Here is a 20,694-nt window from a genome sequence, read left to right on the forward strand (position 1 = left end):
CCCATTGACTCTGCACCGACACTTCTCGTTAATTCTAGAGTTAAATCTTTTGCAAAGCCTTTCTGCAGGCAGGTCCCCTCCCTGTGCAAGCCTAAGGCCTAGTGGTACAGTGCATTCTGCTGGAGAGACCTACTCAGAAGAAGGGATGCGGCCTGTTACCCCCAGGTACTCATCCGGAAAATGGGCGGAATGATTGGCTCCAGTCATTTCCAGCACCTCTGGAATGGGTTCCGGATCCTCTGGTCACACTTTACTGCTCAGTATATTAATAAGTCGTCTGTCCCTTTAAAAAATACAGCAATACTCGGAAGCAGCTCCTTACAGCAAAGTAGCTATAGAGAGAACTCCTATCAAAACCACGGCTGCAGCTCCATTCATTCCAGCCTCTCTCAGGGCACGTTTCAGACTCAGCCAGCACAAAATCGCTATCGGGCTCCAATCCCGGGCGGGAGCGGATTTCACATCCGCTTCCAGTCCCGTCCGCCCGGCGACCCTAAAAATCGGTTTCAGCAAGACAAATTTCACGTGGATAGATTCATCTTTTCCCTTGCCTTTTTCTTTTTGATTTAGAACACGGCACTGAAACCAATGGATAAACTCCAAATTTAGTTTTTAAAATGGTACGTGGATGCTCACCGAGTAGCCTATGAGCTCTTGAGGGGACACATCCCACACTCTGTCCCATTCACTGTCCCATTCTGCCAATGCAAATTACACTCACCTTTCCTGCCAATCTCATTTGCACAAACCCAGAGGTAAAAATGGGCATACATAGGTGTAACGCAACAGAAATAGCACTAACATTAACGCCCAAAGGAAAGTACTGAACTCACACTGTATAATTCCTTCTTTATGTATGAAAAACAAAGTTTTAACTCATGTAGTTAGTATCATCCATGTTTCGTCGGCAAAGCACATTTAAGAAGCTGCAGTCAGGCAGGCTTTTCAATATTTTAATTTGACTGAATTTGGTACCACATAATGTTTTGAAATTCTTTCTTGGGAGGTGGGTGTCACAGGCATTTATTGCACATCCCTATTTACCCTGAAAGTCTCACTCTAAGAGGACATGCAAGATGCAACTACATCGCTGTGGATCTGGAGTCACATGTAGGTTGCATCATCTGTTGAGGTAGGATTCAAACCCAGGTCGCTTGTTTTCAAAGACGCTGAAGATCATTTTTTTCAAAGAAATACTCAAAAAATTACAATAACACACCAAAAAAAATGACTTGCTTTCTCCTTTGCCTGAAAATCTAGTCATAATTTGAAAGGAGCCTCTGAGCTGTCACAATTGCAGGAAATTCACATCTAGGGTTTTGTAAATTTCAGAAAAGGTTCACCTTAGCCTGAGGCTTTAAAGGGTTAAATTATTAGGCTGAGTTCCACGAGCTTGATTAGTATTCGCTGGAGTTTCCAAAGTATCCCAACACACATCATTGCCAATAAAATTATTTTAAAATGTAATCACTGTTGCAGTGATGAAAATGAGGCCGTCAGTTAGTGCACAGCAAGATCCCACAAACAGCAATGCAACAAGAAACAAATAATCTGGTTTAATAGGTAGATTGAGGGATCTTTTACAGCCACCTAAATAGATAGGGGCCTGAGTTTAATATCTCAGTTGAAGGTTGATAGCTCAAACAGTGTAACTTGGTATCACACTGAAGTGTCAATCTGGACTTGGAGGTAACACCTGGCATAACCACTTGCAATGGGCAAAACCCTAAATCTCAAATCAAATCCGCAGGTTGGGAGATTCTGTGACTCGCATAGCCTCCATCCTAAACCGGGGGATAGGGTCACTTAATTACTTGTGTTTGATGGTCTAGTTTGTAAGGGAGCAAGCAGGACCTTACTTTTCTCCAGGGTTGACTACTTTTATCCTGGGCAGTCTCAGGGTCTGAGTGAGGCCCTACATGCTAACATGTCAGCTAGACAGAGTTCCATTGGGCTGCACAATGGTGTAATGGATCGAGTTCCCAGGATAGCCTTGGAACAGCTCCACCTACGATCCCCTGAGGTGAGGGGTTTCATGGGTGGCAGAAACCCCTCCCCACTATTTCCCCACCGGAATCTTCCAGTGCTCCTTCCATGTGGCAGAAACCCAGTAGAAACAGATTTCCTCCCAAATGACAAGCTGCTGATGGACAAAGTATCTGCTCTCTGCCATCTGGAATGGAATCAAATAGCAACCTAATTGTTTGCAACAAGTGCTAACATTGATTTGAGTTGGATAATTAGTGTCCGCAAGCAATTGATTTATTTCAGGCCACCGGATCAAAAATTAGTTGTACATGATCCGCTAAAGGGTAACCGCTTCGGAAGGTGAAACTGTAACGAATGATTCAACTGGACCACAAACAGATTCTAAAACCACCTAGCTTCTCTAATGCTGATCCACCCGACTTGCAACTCAGGGCCAGCACTGCAGAATCTGCCTTCATAACCTAGAGGTGCAGCCATTTCTTCAGCAGGAAAGCATTGCCCCTTTCAATGCATCACCTGTAAAAAGATAACTAGGGCAGCATGGTGCTACAGTGGTCAGCACTGCACTCTCATGGCGCCGAGGTCCCAGGTTCAATCCCGGCTCTGGGTCACCGTCCATGTGGAGTTTGCACATTCTCCACATTCATGTGGAGTTTCGCCCCCACAACCCAAAGATGTGCAGGGTAGGTGGATTGGTCACGCTAAAATTGCCCCACAAATTGGGAAAAACTGAATTGGGTACTCTAAATTTATATTCAAAAAATAACTGGATAAATATGAACGACTGTACAGGTAAATATATAACAATTTCAAAATATTTGTGAATTGTGAAAATGCACATAAACGCACATATAAAAGCTCAAATAATGAGGAATGTTTATTCTTAAAAGGACCCGCTAAAAAGGTGAAAACAATTCTAAATACAGACGTGAGGTTGTAAACATTAACACTGGGCATCAAATACTCTGTGGAATAACAACGTTTAGGAAACAGATCACGTAGTTCAGAGATATAATGAAAAAGCTGCAAATTCTGGATATCGAACTTGACTTACAATTCTGACTAGTTGCATTCCATAGGTGATTCATCCATGGTTTCAGCTAAACATGAACCATCTTGTTCCACAGAGAATTTGTTTACCTGCTTTTCTTCCTATAATCTTGATTTGAGCGCTGAAATAAACATTTTTCTAGTTCCTTTAAAAAGTCAACAGATTGCGCAGGCTCGGGAGGAGTGAAGCTTCCCTGTTCTTAAAATGGCTGTGCATGGGCAGCACGGTGGCACAGTGGTTCGCATTGCTGCCTACGGCGCTGAGGACCCGGGTTCAAATCCCGGCTCTGGGTCACTGTCTGTGTGGAGTTTGCACATTCTTCCCGTGTCTGCGTGGGTTTCACCCCCACAACCCAAAAAGATGTGCAGGCTAGGTGAATTGGCCACGCTAAATTGTCCCTTAATTGGAAAATATAATTGGGCACTCTAAATTTATAAAAAACAAAACAAATGGCTGTGCACAATTCATTTAGCTTGTGAATTATATTAATTGTTCTGCATTCTTTTAGATATATTCCAAGTTGAAAAGTAAATAATATTGATAAAATATATCAGTATGAAACAACTCATCTTCCAAACATACCAGGCGGGATTCTCTGTAGCCCGATGCCGAAATCGGGATTGGCCATCGGGCGGGGAATGTCTTTCGATGCCGGAATAGGGGCAGGAGGCAGGTTGACGCTGGTTGGCGATGCTACGCTCCCTCCAAATCAGTGTCATCGAGCTGCGCACCGCAGCAACACCGTTGCCGCATCATCAGCTGGCACACCCGCGATGTCTGCCCCCTAGGGGCTGAGTTCCCAGCGGCGCAGGCCACCTGTGGCTGGGAACCTGGCATGCCGGCTGCGGACAGTGTCCAATGCCGTCACACTCGGTCGGGAGGCTTCTGCTAGGGCTGGGGGGAGTGGTGGAGGGTGGCCAGGGTGTGGGCTGTGGGGTTGGGGTGGGTGGGTACACGGTCCAGCATGGCCGCGCCATGTTTCCCAGCACGACCGGTGGGGGCGTAGGCGTGCGCGGCTGCAACTTGTGAGCCCTGCGTGTGTGCGGTCCGGGCTGCGCCGATTCTCCGGCCATTCTCTCCGCGATCCATGGGTATTCCACGCGGCGTCTGTGCTAGCCCCTCATTGTTACCGGAATCCGTGAGGAATTTGTGCCGATTTTCCCGTCATAGAGCACCACGGACTTGCCGTTGGCGCCAGCAGAAACACAGAATCCAGCCCACCATAGTTGATATTGTAGCCAGTTAAAATGCCAACTCCCGATTTAAAATGGTTAATTCCCGATTTAAAATGGCCAACGGCAAAGGCTGATGGGAAAGTCAGCCAACAGGACACAAACGAGCAGCTGCAGGTTGAGTGTGTATTTACCTCTCGAAAGGCCAGACAAGATCGATACCAGCAACCATCAGCATAACAAAACACCAGCCATCTGCATATTAATGAGCAATCCCCGGGAACAATGAGCAACATTAAGACACATAAAGCAAAACCAGACTCTTCGGCGCCAGCAGAAGCCTACACAAAAGGAGGTGAACGACCACCTCAGGACCGCCGATCGATCAGGGAACCGCTCCAGCATTGGAGAAAATCGAACTAAGTGATTGGGACAAAGTCCAATCCCTTGGGACCAGGTACAGGGTCCGCCCCGAAAGGCGGGAGGCTCCTGGGGACTATAAGAATCAAGCCCAAGTTCAAATCGTTCTTCTTGACCGGGTCACACAGCAACGCAAACCAACCCTTGACAGTGACCGGTTCAGCCGCCGCCGATATCCAGTAAGTCTTACTTCAACGCTCGCTATGAGATAGGTGCGCCTAGCTACCAATCTGTACCAACTTCGAATCCCGCAGGCTCAGAAGCCGAACGAAAGGCCATTCGTTTCCCTGACCTGGTGGGCCAGTTCCGCGTTAAGTATTGGCCTGTTAGTCGTAGAAGTAGCTTAAACGTAGAATTTGTGCATGAGTAGTGATTACTGTGTATAATAAATGTGCTTTGATTTAAATCTTACTAAGCGGTGTATTGGATTATTGATCATTACTCGGACTTGAACCACGTGGCGGTATCAGAAAGATACCTGGCGACTCAAGAGCAAAGGTGATAAAACAAAGAGCAATTAAACTAAGGCAAAAGTTAGCAACAATATGATATACCAAATAAAATAATTTATACTCTGCAAGTAACAGTTAATTTGTGAATGACAAGTCAAATATACCAAATTAATATTAGCATCCAGGCAGCTAAATAGCTCACAATAAAACAATTTCCTAAAAAAAGGCCTACTGCAGGTTCCACAGAACTTGGTTTGAAAATTGTAGCAGCGAGCAACCAAATTCCTTTCAAATTCCAAAGCATCTACTAAAATGAGCCCCGCTGTACTGGTTGCATAGTTAGGAACTATAATACTGCATCAGCTCCATTCTAACAATCCCAGCACCAAATGCTTTCCGTCTTAGCAAAACTATCCTACACATCCAGCAAGACCTTTCAACTGATAAATCCTCCTCTGCTGACATACAAAAGAGATAAGCACGAGAACCCTTTATGGGAAGTCAAACCCTCAGGTTTCTCCAATATTCAAACATCCGCATAAATGTACAGACATGTATGGGATGCATCAGAAAACACCCAAAGCACAAATGGCAAAGGTATTATGTGCCTCACCCTACCTGAAGTATGGTGACCAGAACTAGATACAATATTCTAGTTATGGTCTAAATGGAGCTTTCTATAACGTTCTGTATAACTTTCCTGCTTTTGTAAGATCCTTTATGATTTGTTAACTATGGGGCACATCATTAAAGTGTGCCACAGAGTGTCTGATCAACCATAGTTACAGCCATGGAGTACGACAGCAGTCTTCGACACCTATTGTGCCTTCAGGGGTATGATTTTTTTAAGCATTCTACACTTGGTTTTCACACAACAGCCTAAGTACATTAAGGGAAGCACTTCATAGGGGTTGAACCAATCATAAGATTCAGAGAATGTGTATGGGGAGACAGTAATCAGCAGATGTTAAAAATTATACTCAATATAACAAAATGAATACTTAATGAGTCATTAGATTACATATAAAGTATCATTCTTTGCACTTGGTAATGAAATACAAAAACCTTTTTTTGCATAGAAAGTGCCATAAATTCCATACTGCGATAAGAGTCAGCGGTGCATTGGGACACTGTGGAGTGCAAACTGCGGCCTACCATAACCTTGGCTAGAAATCAGTGGAACACCCATTTCTCAGGCATTCATCTCACTTCTCCAGGGAATATGCTCATCTCCTGTAAAGGTTACAGCAGGACATTCGGAGAACCCCTGTGAAAATTCAGGGCTGATCGACCTTAGGACCTTTGCAATTAAATTGCACTAGTTTTCAGCTATAGAATCATAGAATCCCTACAATGCAGAAGGCCATTCGGCCCATTGGGTCTGCACCGGCTCCTGCTCCGATGCAGCACCCTACCTAGGGCCAATCCCCCACTCCTAGCCCCGTAACCCCACCTAACATTTTGGCAATTTAGCATGGCCAATTCACCTAACCTGTACATTTTTGGACTGTGGGAGCAAACCGGAGCACCCGGAGGAAACACATGCAGACACGTGGGAAATGTGCAAACTCCTCATGGACAGTCACCCGAGGTCAGAATTGAACCTTAGACCCTGGCGCTGTGAGGCAACAGTGCTAACCACTGTGTCACCATGCCGCCCCAAAGTTGGAGGATGCAATGGAGAGTTTCTTATTGTGGAACATCTTACAACGCAAACTGCGGCATAAAAGGAAACACTCTTCAAAACTGGATATCATTCTTGCAATGCAAGATAAACTATAATAGTTGAATTACCAACAGGTAGTGATTAGAGACATGTGGTAGTAAAGTCTGGTCAGTACTCAATGACGATGAGAAAAGTGAGAGAGAGAAAGCCAGTTTGCAGATCATATTAATGAGGCGGTGTAAAGTCCCACTCGGATTCAAAATAGGGATGCAGGAATTAATCAGCCAATGTCTTAACGAGAAATTGTTTAAATCTTTCTTTTGTCTATCAGGAGAGAAAATGATGGCTCATTTCATCAAATAATAAAATAATATTGAGTTCCAATGGTGGAGTGCGATGCGATTAAATGCATTGCGTCTTGGATTTCGTAAACAAGTGTTTATGAAGTAAATACAGAAAATGCTGGATAAACTCAGCAGTCTGGCAGCATCTGTGGAGAGATAAACAGAGTAAACAGTTTGAGTCTGTATGACCCTTCTTCCCAGGGGTATTTTGATCTAAGTTTTTGTGAAACATTTTTTTCATGATGAACAGTGATGATGGTTTCATAAGCAATGTTAACCATTGGCGAATTTCTTTCTGAGCCACTGCGAAAAGGTTTAACAGCAAACAAGCCAAATACTGGTCAGCTGTACTTACTAAACTACTGCATTCTGCTAACAAATATACGGTTTGTTAATTGTTAGCAAGATAATTTATGGAAGGCATAGGTTATTCATATTAGAACATAGAACAGTACAGCACAGGCCCTTCCGGCCACGATGTTGTGCCGATCATTTATCCTAATCTAAGATCAACCGAACCTACACCCCTTCAATTTACTGCTGTCCATGTGCCTGTCCAAGAGTCGCTTAAGTGTCCCTAATGACTCTGATCTCTGCTGGCAGTGCATTCCACTCTCCGACCTCTGACATCTCTCCTACGCTACGCTATTTTACAATGAGAAGTGTTTACTTTGTCTTCACTAGATGAACACACTTCACATTTGGCCCTCGCACAGGAGGTATTAGTGCCTATCTGCTCAGAATCTGGACATTGTGACAGGATGCAATAATTCTCGCCAACTCTTGGTTTTGCTCACTGTAAACATTGTCATTGAGCTATTATCCACTTATTTCTCCTGAACATATGACTTGATGTTGTTTTGAATGGTTCAAGCCATATGTTCCTGTAAAAGTGTTTCGCGAAGTGTAGAGAGTTTAGCAATGAGGTTTATTTCAAAGTTCTGTTCCGCATCATCATCTGTTTTATGGGCAGAGTTTTCAATGCCCACCAGTCACAGTGGTTGGTGGAGTCACTTAATTTGCCGGGAGACAAAGAAATCTGTTTCCGAAAGATGCGATAAACTTTTTTTTCCAATTAAGGGGCAATTTATCATGACCAATCCACCTACTCTGCACATCTTTGGTCTGTGGGGGTAAGACCCACGACAGACAGTGACCCGGGCTGTGATTGAACCCTGGTCCAGGATCGAACTCGGGTCCTTGGTGCTGAGAGGCAACAGTGCTAACCGCTGCGCCCCAATGGTGGGATAAACTGTAGGAATGTTGTTCTTCCGGCTTTCAAGGTGGGTTAAAGGATTGGATTTACTAACGACAAATGTCAGGAATCCCATTTGCATGTATTAACAACTCATGCATGCTCATTAAATGGCCCCTCACTAGAATTAAGTTCTTCCTCCGATTCAGTTCCTCACCAGTGAGAATTTAGAGCATTCAGTATGTAAGTGGCGTGCATTGGGTGAGCAACATCTCTTTCACAACTTTAAGATCTGTAGATGCTGTTTTCTCCTTTTTGGGGCCTTCACTTGTGTGACGTTAGCAAACATGATGCCAAGGCTGGACAGGGGAGGTAGGTGAAGGCTTGAAGAGAAGGTGGGGATAGGGCGGAGCAAAGGCTGGACAAGTGAGGCAGGGATAGGGTGGAGGAAAATCTGGACCAGGGAGGCAGACTTACAGGGGGTGGGGAGAGTGTCTGGGGAAGGGAGGGAGAATGTCCAGGGAAGGGGTGGGGTGTGTGGCTAGAGATCATGGTCGATGGTGTCGATGATGGGGTCATGGGGGGCAAGAAGTATTGGTGATAGGAGAGCACAATCACACTTAGAGGGGTAGTGGGATGTGGTAGGGTAGCAGGTCCAGGTTGGGAGTCTGGTATGTGAAGGTTTCATCGGGCAGGTTACAGAGAGGGTTAAGACAGGTGGTTCTGGTAACGGGAGGGGACAGGGTCAGAGTGGCAAATGCGTTGGTAATGGGTGTCATCGGCTCTGAGGGGAGGAAAGGCGTGTGGAGGTGGACCATGGTAGGGTCCAGGGTAACGGGCGAGGTTTAAGGGTGACAAAGGGGAGAGGAATGGTGATATTGTTTGAGCCCATGGTGAGAGGTAACATGAGATGGGTAGAAAGTGGTGGAGTGGGGTTGAAAGGTGAGGTGTACCATTTTTCTAAATTGACAGTGACCATATAGTTAGTCAGTGAGACCTCTCAAGGTGGTCGAAGGGTCTTTTCGTGTGGGTGGAGTTCACGGTCAACACAACTGGCAAACATACTTTGGGGCAACGGATGTCAAAGATTTTTTAAAAAATATTAATTTAGAGTACCCAATTCATTTTTTCCAATTAATGGGCAATTTAGCGTGGCCAATCCATCTACCTGCACATCTTTGGGTTGCGAGGACGAAACCCACGCAAACTCGGGGAGAATGTGCAAACTCCACACGGACAATGATCCAGAGCCGGGATCGAACCTTGGGACCTTGGCGGTGTGAGGCAGCAGTGCTAACCACTGCGCCACCGTGCTGCCGTCCGGTTATCAAAGATGATGAGTTGCGTTCCCTTTTTACGCTGAAGTTCACATTGCCACAGATTTGTTCCCAAATCATGGGTCTCATAACATTGTTATGCCATTGACGTGTGGAGCTGCCGTTCATTCTGTGCCATCAGCTGCAGTTAGAGGCAGGGATGAAGGGAAGGGGGAAGGAGGTGGGTGTGTCCCAGGGGTACGGCTGGTGGACAGCAGCCAACTCACCACCGCAAACCTCTACTCTCCTAAGTAAATGGTGATGGCTGACAAGGGATCATGTGGTTAATCTTTCTATGCTGCCCAGGCAATAGTCTCTGCATTGGGTTTTGAGGGCAGTGGAGAACAGGCAGACAAGTATCCACATGAGGTGTCTTGCTCATGGTTTTCATCACTCTAGTCAAAGAGCAATGTCTCCTTACACATTCATCTATGCACAGGAGGAGCACCCATTTTTGAAACTCCAGGATGTCCCTTACCCGGAAGGGCTGGAGATGTCATGTATAGTTAGAGGCCAGGTAATGGCTCAGCACTTGCCTCCTGCTTCTGAGATGGAGAGAAGCCTGAAAAGGACATGCTCACTCAATTTATCACTTCAAGTCATTCACACATTCAGAGCAATGATTTAGGCTGCAGGCAACCATGCCTTGGTAATAGCTTTCATTAAGGTGTGAAAATGGAGGGTCCATCTCCCATTGGCACAGGGCCGTGAAAAACAAAGGGCCCGAGCTGCAAGGGGCAACGCGGCCTCTATAAGATCAAGAGGCTGGCAAACATAGACCACTGCAAAAGTGAGCGTTGATCCGATCATGGGTATATAGCCAGCTGTGTTCTTATCCACAAATGAGCAAAAGGCAATGCTGGAAGTGCCTTCATATATCCTGGGATGTGGGTTGTTCACATCTGCAAGATGTGGCCACAAAGATTCGGTATGAATGCCAGAGGCTCCTGGCCTGCAATGAGTGAATGTCTGTCCGGGTGTCCTTTGAAAATGGCACCTGGACATTTGACCCCCATGAGCCAAGTGCAGGACGGGTGACTTCCTGCTCAACCCACCACGAGATTCACCGAGCACCTCGTTGATCCACAATTAATGATCTGATAAGTGGAAGATCGCATTGATTCACCAGTCCCACTGCTGAGCAGGAATCACGTTGACATTCCTGCCCACCACCAGACTTAAATTCCAGAATGGAAAATTCTTCCCCCAGTGTGCTTTCCTACCTTTTATGTCAATAATATTTGTGATTCCTGACCTTAACATACATGAATAGAGCAAGCAAAACAAAACTGCAATGAACAAGTATATGGGTTTGTGGCTCACAAAAAGAAATTGCATCTCTAGATGCACTGCCTTTCTTGTCAGTAATAAACATGTGATCTGCGATCAACATTATTCCGATTAGCACAATTAATTATAAATGATAAAGGCCTTTAAAAGATAACAAGTGCAAGAATTCAAAATTATTGGCAAATCAATGTCTTAGTTGAGAGAAAAGTTCCAAATAATAAGTCTCATAATACCGTTGTATGTGATTTAGTATCATGCCTTCACAGCTGTCATTAATTGGCATCACTCAGCAATATTCTCTGCAAGTTTTCTAAATGTGGAAATGGAAATAATACAGGCAAACAAGCAAAGTCTTACGGCCTACAAATATTGTGGCCTGCTTGTGTTGTTTTGAGAATATCACACCTTTCAATCCGGTTCCGACCGCCCAACTCTTACCTATCTGTTACAACCAACCAAAGTGCACAAGTGGTACACTTCCACATATAACAGCATTGCACGGCTGACATTGACCTGGGGAATGTTTATTTAATTAGCGTGGCACTTCCAATGTCAGTGAAGACAGCACACAGACAAAACACCATTCAAGTAAACTGAGCTACAATAAGGCAAGGTGGGAAGCAGCAAGCAAGAACCATCCCGGTAATCCATTTGATTATTCCAAGTCCAGTTGATATGATCAATATCACTTTCCTTTAAATTCATCCCAGCAGAAATTATCTATTGTGGCTAAACCAGGATATGAAGCAATGTTTGGTGACATAACGAGAGGCTTTTATTTTGCTGAATCGATGAAGATTTTCAATGATGTACAGCCAAGTTAGAGCCAGCTCCGCTCGTGGCAAATGGTTCAGGGTACAGATGGGTCTTCCAGGAATTATGGTTCAGAGTCCTGTGGTGAAGAAAGCAGAAGAAGAAAAAAGGATGAAGGGTGTTTTTTCTTTAAAAATGACTTTGAAAGGTGATTACAATGGAAGCTCCGATTTCAATATCGCAATTATCACAGGGCAAAGCCTTACACAGGCCATCACTTCATAGTACAGCTTCAAATATTTGCATCTAAATTTTATGAACAAAATGATATATTGCTGACAATTTTCATCAGTTAATTTACAGCAGAGGCGATAACTTTGCAAAACAAATTCAGAAGTTGTGAGTTTCACATGTGTTCCAGGTTCTAAAAAAGCAATCACTCCTCTAAGAGTCTGCTTGAGCAGGTCAAGACATGGCACTCCCGTGTATCTATTGCTCCCAGGCGTGGTGCTATTATCCATTGAGTCTTGCCTAAATTACAAGATTCAGCATGCAACCAATTTTAAATATTTTAATATGGTAACAAAAACCCAACTTTCTCCCTCAAATTGACGCTGTAAAATAAACATAGTGCCCGTGTTCCCAGAGCTTTACTTCAACTAAGAACCTAGTTTAGCTGCAAATTATACTGAATGGTTTTATTGTCTCAATTGTATTCATAAAACGCAAGTTGTGTGACCTGAATTGTGCCTTGGAATGACACACAATATTAAACCACAGCACAGTCGATGATTTTAATTTGGGGTGAGAGGTGAGCATGGGATGGCGGCACAAACTATTCTTGACTCACCAGCATGAGCCTCCTAGATTGCAAAACCGTATTCCAGGTTCAAGTCTCTATCTGATTCCCAGCAGGAGTGACATGAAGGCCAGAGACTGAAGGCTACAGCCAGTGACACATAGGAACCATTCCTGGTAGTCAGGTAAGTGAATCAGGGAGGGAGCAGGTATATAATGCACTTGCTGTTGGGGAAGGGCCAGGTTTTACTATGGGGTCCAGAGAAGCATTCATTCTGTCCACAAGAAAACTTTAAATGAAACTCATTACTGTATACTTAACTTTTTGTCCCTCTTCTGAGACTGCATAGCACCAGCTTTCCCTGGCAAGGTCGACAATGGGCACTGAAAGCGTATTTACACATCACAACCTCTTCATGGACTGAATATCACCAGATCCCAACTTTTGCTATTCGATGATACTGCAGTGTTCTTTGTGTTGCTTATTTCAGGATGGTTGACATAGTGTTCCACAAAGACCACAGTTTTGCTTTTACTTAAACAAAGCTATGATTTTATTTACACTACTAAAACTGGGATTCGACACTTAGTCCTTAAGAATACAGAACTGATCAATAACATCTAACTACACTCATCTACTGCTAATCTCGCTACTGACATAAACTATAATCTGACCTTCTCACACTATCTTCTCTTATGACCTTCACTAGCTATTTCCTGCACACACTCCTCCCCTTATATAGTTGTATCTGCAGCTCCCTCTAATGGCTACTTTTGACACTACATTAACCCTTGTAATGCTGATATTTATGATAATACCTCAGATACCAGATGAGATGCTCTTACAGAGCAACTTGGAGATGATGGCTGAATGGCCTTTGTTGGGGGTCATTTTCTGATACTGGACTATGATATAAATTATAGATGGCTCTGTAACTACATTTGTGCTCCTATATTACTTTCAAATAGTTCTGATGAGACAAAAGATACTTATTGGCTTAGATGCCTGTTTCGAAGAGGCAATTTGTAGAAATAGATAGTGTATACACAATGCTTGTTAATATCAGAAAGGACACAAAATGGCTGTTAGCTATTAAAGCAATACTAAAGACACAAAATGGCCGAACTAGCCACTTTCCTGAACAATAAGTTACAAACTGTGTAAACTACGTCATGAGAACCAAGCATGGGTACTTATAGGGAGTATCTCAACAGCTGCTGATAATAGCTTCACAGAACAAGCATTGCAATGTACCCATAATAGATCAAGGTCCCCAGCTGTAGACAGGACATATCCTTGTGTTAGTTTTGAATGACTTCTGTATGAAGTTAGGGGTGGGTAAGACAACACCCACTTTAACCATATATGTGATAACTGGGATGCTACGAAAATTGATTGACTGCATGTAATGAATTGTGACGCGAATATAGTTCATTGATTGTATGTAAATGAGAATACAACTAATTCCGCCCCTTGAATCTGTCTATTAACTTAATGTGAACCTTAGCTCAAGTGAGAAAGAGTATTGCGAGACTGCGTAGTCTCCAAATCTTTCTCCCAGAATTCTGATATAATAAACTGCTTCTTTACTCATCCTCAGGCCTTCGTGTGAATATTTGCACCTCTAACAATTGGCGTAGTCTGGCAGGAGGTTGCTGAGCCGGATGCCGCACGAGCCGGTGGACAAGGCGAGTAGTCAAACCTCTGACCACCTGAAATTAGAATCACACGGCGAGACAGATGGACGGCGAAGCAACATCCAACAAATCTGGTATCAAGTCCAAGTGAAATGAATGAAATTAAATGAAATGAAATAAAAATCGCTTATTGTCACAAGTAGGCTTCAAATGAAGTTTCTGTGAAAAGCTGCTAGTCGCCACATTCCGGTGCCTGTTCGGGGAGGCTGGTCCGGGAATTGAACCATGCTGCTGGCCTGCCTTGGTCTGTTTAAAAGCCAGTGATTTAGCCCAGTGTGCTAAACCAGCCCTAGTAAAAAAATCAGTTAAAAATTTTTTTTTTTTAAAGTTTTGTTTTGTTGGTCCGCTATACCATTTACTTTAGTACTAATCGGCTGCTCGAGGACCCATGCTGAGCCTGAATTAAGGGAGCAATTGAGCTCTCACATGACGGCCAGAGTTAGTTGGGAATCCGAGACGCACAGACTGTTGAGTGTTCGCGGTCGCGGAACTTGCCGTGACATTGCCAAGCCAGGACCTCCACCCTACGGGAGTGGATGATAGGTAAAAGCCTCTGAGCACAGTCACCTAGGCACACCGGATACGCGGGTGCTAGAGACGACACGGTTAACATATCATGGAAAAGAGAGGCACGAGGCCGCTTTTCTGGGGTCCCCGGGGATCAACGAGTCTGGTGTACAGATAAGAGCAAAATACTCTGGTACAAAAAGACAATGATCAGAGATGGGTGGGATCCTGATGCAGCCCCCGTAGAACAAAGAAACTGGTGGGATAAACAAAAACGAGATACGGCAAAACAAATAAGGCAGGAGTCATCTTAGTTCACCAGTTAGAAGAGCAAATGACAGAAATGAAGTGCGTCCCCGTGCAGCATTACGCTAATAATGTAAATGACAGATATAAAGCCTTCACACCATTTGAAAAACAGGCTATTTTAAAGGAATTGAGCTCTCACTCTCCCACATTCACACCAAATCATTTTAAGCATAGAAATAAAGCGAGAAAAGATAGTACAGATTGTGCAAACCGGCAAAAGAATCACAGGAAATTGTTACAATTATGGCTAACGACTGTGGGGTAAAGAAAGAGAACTGCAAACATTGCGGAAAATCAGGACACCACAGTCATAGTTGGCATTGCTGGCATAAGACAGAATTTGGGAAATCTAACACAGTTAGCCCAAAAGATCATGCAGCATTCCTGGAATGTCCCAAGGAGAGTGGAAAGAAACAGGCTCTCTGGGGATGGACATTTTATATTAACTAAATGTTTAGACATGTCCAAAGGGGAAAAAAAATTAAATAAAGTAAAAATCCAAAAAATCAGACCTCGTGGTCATTGAGGAATGAGGAGGGGAAGGTACAATGTCCCAGAAACGTTGTAACCCAATTAATAAAAGTAGAAGCCGGGTGGATTTCCATAAGACACACTGCGGCACAGTAAAAAAAAGGGGCTGAAAAGCTCAATCAGCTTTTTGTTCAGAAATATCTGAGGATGACAAATCCCCCTCCCAAAACAAAAAAAGGGGAGTAAAGTCAATACAAGATTAAGGTTAGAAACTTAACAATGGATTCTTGTCTAGAAGAACTTCAGATCGTTTCAAATTTGCGAGATCGGATTTCAGTTTGAGATTAAGCCATTCAAACTCGACAGTAATTCAATTCATTTGAGTTATAAAAAAACTCCAGTAATATCTCTTTCAAACACTGGTTAAATAGCGATCATTGAAAACTGAATTCATTTTAAAGAACAAGAAAGAAATTTGAGTAACATTAAAGGAAAGAATAAATAAAGTTTGAGATCACGTAAAAGACGCAAATGGCATCATTCCAAGTTCTCCACCCCCTTAGGTTCTGTACAAAATTTTACCATTTCAGCAAGCAGGTCATCTGTAAAAAAATATATAAGTCTCTAAGAATAGCTAATGCCTATAAAATCAATCAGTGAAAATTGACTTAAATGGAATAAAACAGATAAAGTTTTATGATGACGTAGAATGGAAGATTTTGTTCAGTATTTTAATTAAGCGATTGTGAAACTGCTGTCTCTTTGAGAATCTGTAGCCATGAGAGAGGTCTAACAGTTAACTCTGATATTTGTGAGCTGTGAGAATGTATGTTTGGTCTGTGAATATTCATATATCTCTGCTAAGATTTATCTTCTGAGAAGTAACCTTGAGTTTATAATTTGGAACTTTAGAATAAGAACCATAATGATTTTTACCTAACTAATTTTGGTTAAAGCACTGAAGTGCTAGGTTTCCTTTGTGAGTGTGGTGATATTTGTTTGTCGTCTGACAGTGTGATTTAAAGATCATAGTTTGCGTGAAATTAACACATTTTTCTTTTCAAAGGTTATCATTTACATTTCCAGGGTAATTTTGATACACGAGGAATTTTAATCAGGTATGTAAGAATAAGAAAATATTAGTTTTATGGCATTCATTGGAAGTTAGGATAGTTGAAATACATATGACAGTTGAAATACATATGACCAATCCGGTGTTGGATTAGTCCAGGGTTACAACTTCCCTGACACAACGCAGATGTGTTAATTCTGAGATTGCAGAATTAAGTGTAAAGGACAGATGGGTAAATAAAATATGTCCATGATCATGTTTCTTGTTTAAACAAAAGAAGGGTGGCGACAAAATGACGTCTGGTAGAGAACTCTTACTCCACCCCTTTTCAAACCAGCAGAGAATTGACCCATGCTTGTTAATGCCTGGATTTGGTATGTCTCTCTTGTGGGGACCATGAATTGGATTCAGTTGAATTGGTTTTTGGAGCAGGCAAGGAGCTGGATTAGGAGTTTGCCCCTGTCCACACTCTGAGCTCTGGCTTTGTAACTCTGATAAAGTAATTTAAAAAACAGCTGAAGATGTATTTTTAATGGAACTTACAAATCTTAATTTTTGAATAGTCAGGTATATTCAGATTAGTTAACCCTCTCTGTCCCAAGCAGAATGGATCTTTTGTGTTTTACTTGACAAGTAACTGCAAGTGGAACAATATTTGGAGTAGCTTCAGGAATTTGAGATAGTTGAGTTATTGTAAACTGGCTAATTAAACAGGCACAAGCACGTCAGGGTCGGGTTCAAGCGCAACAGAATCAGGCGCATAACCACGAGGAAAATAGATATGAATAGGTTGTAAAATATGAGAACTACTAACCCCTGAATAACAGATGTGTTCGGCCCTTACAGGAAAAACTTTATACGGACAACACCTAACACCTGCTGACGACCAGGACACTTTTCCACTTTTCCTTTAAATTTTTAGATTAAATGTTCAAAAAAGGCTGGAACGACAGCAGCAGCTGTGGGGACTCGTGATGGCTCTTGAGATCTCAGAACAACTACAAGCACATAAGAGCGCAGGAACACCACTGATTTCACAACGGACACCGGATGAACGTAGCTGTTTGAACTATGGTGCTTTATGTAATTTTATTGATGGGATGTGCATCCCAGCAGCCAGAGACTGGAACAATGATAGAATTTATTTTAATGCGTGGCTGCAGGTACATTCGGGGAAAGACAGCAGATGCGTATACAAGTTGTGTCTGAAATTCTTGCCGGTTCAGGTATTGTTTATAATATGAAATAAATATGTATCGTGTTTTAAGTAAGGTTGTTATGAAGCAGGCTACCGATGACACGGGTGCCACTAGATTTTGAGGGTATGACAACCTACACAGGGTTAGAAGAGGCATAATCAATGATGCAGTGACATGACTTAACACAGAAACTTCTATGGTAACGTCACTAGACATACAAAGGTTAAATGCAAAGGTGGAACAACTTACAGGAATAAGGAAGAGAATACTAGAGAAAGCAGAGAAAGGTCTAGCCAGCTTTGGAGAAGAAGGCCTGGGTATACAATTGAATGGAACAACAGTGTTAGGGACACACACTAAGACATTCAACAATAATTAACAAACTCATCGACCGAGAAAGGGAGACAGCCAGAAGGCTCTGACAGGGCCAGCTAAGCCACAACCTTGATCTGATCTAAAGGGGGGAGGGAGGTGCCTGATTGAATAGACAGCCCACAACTGGCTAAGCTAGCCAAATGACAAGGGACGCTGGACAACTGTATTCTGAAGGGATTAACGAGAGTATACTCAGTGATCCCCGACTGTAAAATGGACGAGATACCGGGGGTAGAGATGGTCCTGATGATCCCTATCATCATACCGTACTCAGGGCCATACCCTCACAACCAACTGGAGGACATTGGAATCGTACGGGCTAACACCTCCCTCAGGTACTATCTCATCGAGGCCTCTGCTATACGCGGAGATAATATATGGGATCTCCCTCATGTTGCCCCCACCCGATGGGACAGGGAGAGTTGGACAAATGTGGGTTAATCAGAACTCATGGTTGTATCTTAGAGATTACACCTGCCCTCATGCATTTTAAGTTTACGCAGGAAAAGGAAAATACTGCATCTCCGCCACAGTAACCTCCTATCGCTTTAACTTTTGGACCCCTTAGGCCCAATACCATAGGCCTAGCAAGGATCATTTGAATTAGGATTATAAAGAGCCAGAGATGGTCCCACATCTTGCAAAAATTCTGAGGGAACGAAGACTCAAGATCGGTCAATCAGTTAAGCTTTACCACCAGTTAACAAAAAATCTATGCTTTGGAAAAAAAAAAGCACACAGACACACACAGAGGAACTACTTCAGAGTGAAAGTTAGTGGCAGTGTGGGACCGTTAGATGAGCTAACTTGAAAACTGCTATGAATAACATCATTTAATGACAGACAGCAGAGTTAGTCAGGGAGGCAGAAATGATTGATATCAAGACATTAAATGTGACATAAATGGGTTCGTTTGAGGCGTGATCTTTTAATCACATGCACGGTGTTCGTACGGAACATCTGGGAGGTTACATGCCCCAAAGGGCGAATTAAACGCACCCTGCTGCCCACATATCGAATCATTGTGGTCATCTGGGATTCAGAAAACTTCTTCCAGGACCAAAAGGAGGACATGTTGGGGGACATTTTCTGATACTGGACTATGATATAAACTATAGGTGGCTCTGTAACTACATTTGTGCTCCTATATTACTTTCGAATAGTTCTGATGAGACAAAAGGTATTCATTGGCTTAGATGCCTGTTTAGAAGAGGCAATTTGTAGAAATAGTGTATACACAATGCTTGTTAATATCAGAAAGTACACAAAATGGCTGTGAGCTATTAAAGCAATACTAAAGACACAAACTAGCCGGACTAGCCACTTTCCTGAACAATAAGTTACAAACTGTGTAAACTACCTCATGAGAACCAAGCATGGGTACTTATAGGGAGTATCTCAACAGCTGCTGATAACAGCTTCACAGAACAAGGAATGCAGTATCCATAACAGTTCAAGATCCCAGCTGTAGACAGGACATATCCTTGTGTTAGTTTTGAATGACTTCTGTATGAAGTTAGGGGCGGGTAAGACAACACCCACTTTAACCATATATGTGATAACCGGGATGCTAAGAAAATTGATTGACTGCATGTAATGAATTGTGACGTGAATATAGTTGATTGATTGTATGTAAATGAGAATACAACTAATTCCGCCCCTTGAATCTGTATATTAACTCAATGCGAACCTTAGCTCAAGTGCAAAAGAATATTGCGTAGTCTCCAAATCTTTCTCCCAGAATTCTGATACAATAAACTGCTCCTTTACTCATCCTCAGGCCTTTGTGTGAATATTTTCACCTCTAACAGCCTTCTTCTGTGCTGTAACTATTCTGTGATTCTATTCTATAATAAGAGCAGGGGAGTTATCCCCGTTGTCCTGGCCAATAATAACCCATCAATCAACATGACAAAATCTGATGATCTGGTTCAGTGTCACAATGCTGTTTGTGAGAGTTTGCTGTGCACTTCAAAGGATTTCATCGGCTATAAGGGGCTTTGAGATGTCTGGTCATAAAGCTTTATACAAAAAGGTATTTATTTTCTTACTTTCTCTCTTAACATTGCTCATCTGGGCAGGAGTTCAGCAGCAGAAATGACCCTCCATTAACACTGTTTAAGCAGTCAGAAAAAGTTATTTTGCAAACTGCGCCATGTATGACTGCAGACAAATGTGAAACATTTCTGGAAAAGCACTGTCCCTCTGCTGCTTAGTGTATTCTGATGCAGTTAACCATGGTCGGAATTTTGAGCCTACATCCGCTGCAAGCATAAATGGTCTACCTCATACGCTGCAGGAAAGGATGTCCCAAAGCGTGGTACATGCCGACTCTGCGACAGCGGATGAATGGACATCGCGTGACAATCGCCAGGCAGGAATGTTCCCTTCCAGTCGGGGAACACTTCAGCAGTCAAGGGCATTCAGCCTCTGATCTTCGGGTAAGCGTTCTCCAAGGCGGCCTTCAGGACGCGCGACAACGCAGAATCGCCGAGCAGAAACTTATAGCCAAGTTCCGCACACATGAGTACGGTCTGAACCAGGACCTTAGATTCATGTCGCATTACATTCGCTCCCCACCATCTGGCCTGGGCTTGTGAAATCCTACCAACTGTCC

The 20,694-nt window shown here is 43.1% G+C and overlaps 1 protein-coding gene across 1 annotated transcript in view; it reads right to left on the minus strand.

Moving 5' to 3' along the window:
* Nucleotides 1-11,398: 11,398 nt before the first annotated feature.
* sh3bgrl2 (SH3 domain binding glutamate-rich protein like 2) overlaps nt 11,399-20,694 on the minus strand; it is a 221,711-nt gene continuing 212,415 nt past the window's right edge. Inside the window, exon 4 of the mRNA XM_072499816.1 lies at nt 11,399-11,787. Within this exon, the coding sequence (XP_072355917.1) occupies nt 11,773-11,787 (15 nt within the window). The 3' untranslated portion in view covers nt 11,399-11,772. The remainder of the gene's footprint in view (nt 11,788-20,694) is intronic.

Source organism: Scyliorhinus torazame, chromosome 4 (genome assembly GCF_047496885.1).
Source record: "Scyliorhinus torazame isolate Kashiwa2021f chromosome 4, sScyTor2.1, whole genome shotgun sequence".
NCBI lineage: Eukaryota > Metazoa > Chordata > Chondrichthyes > Carcharhiniformes > Scyliorhinidae > Scyliorhinus > Scyliorhinus torazame.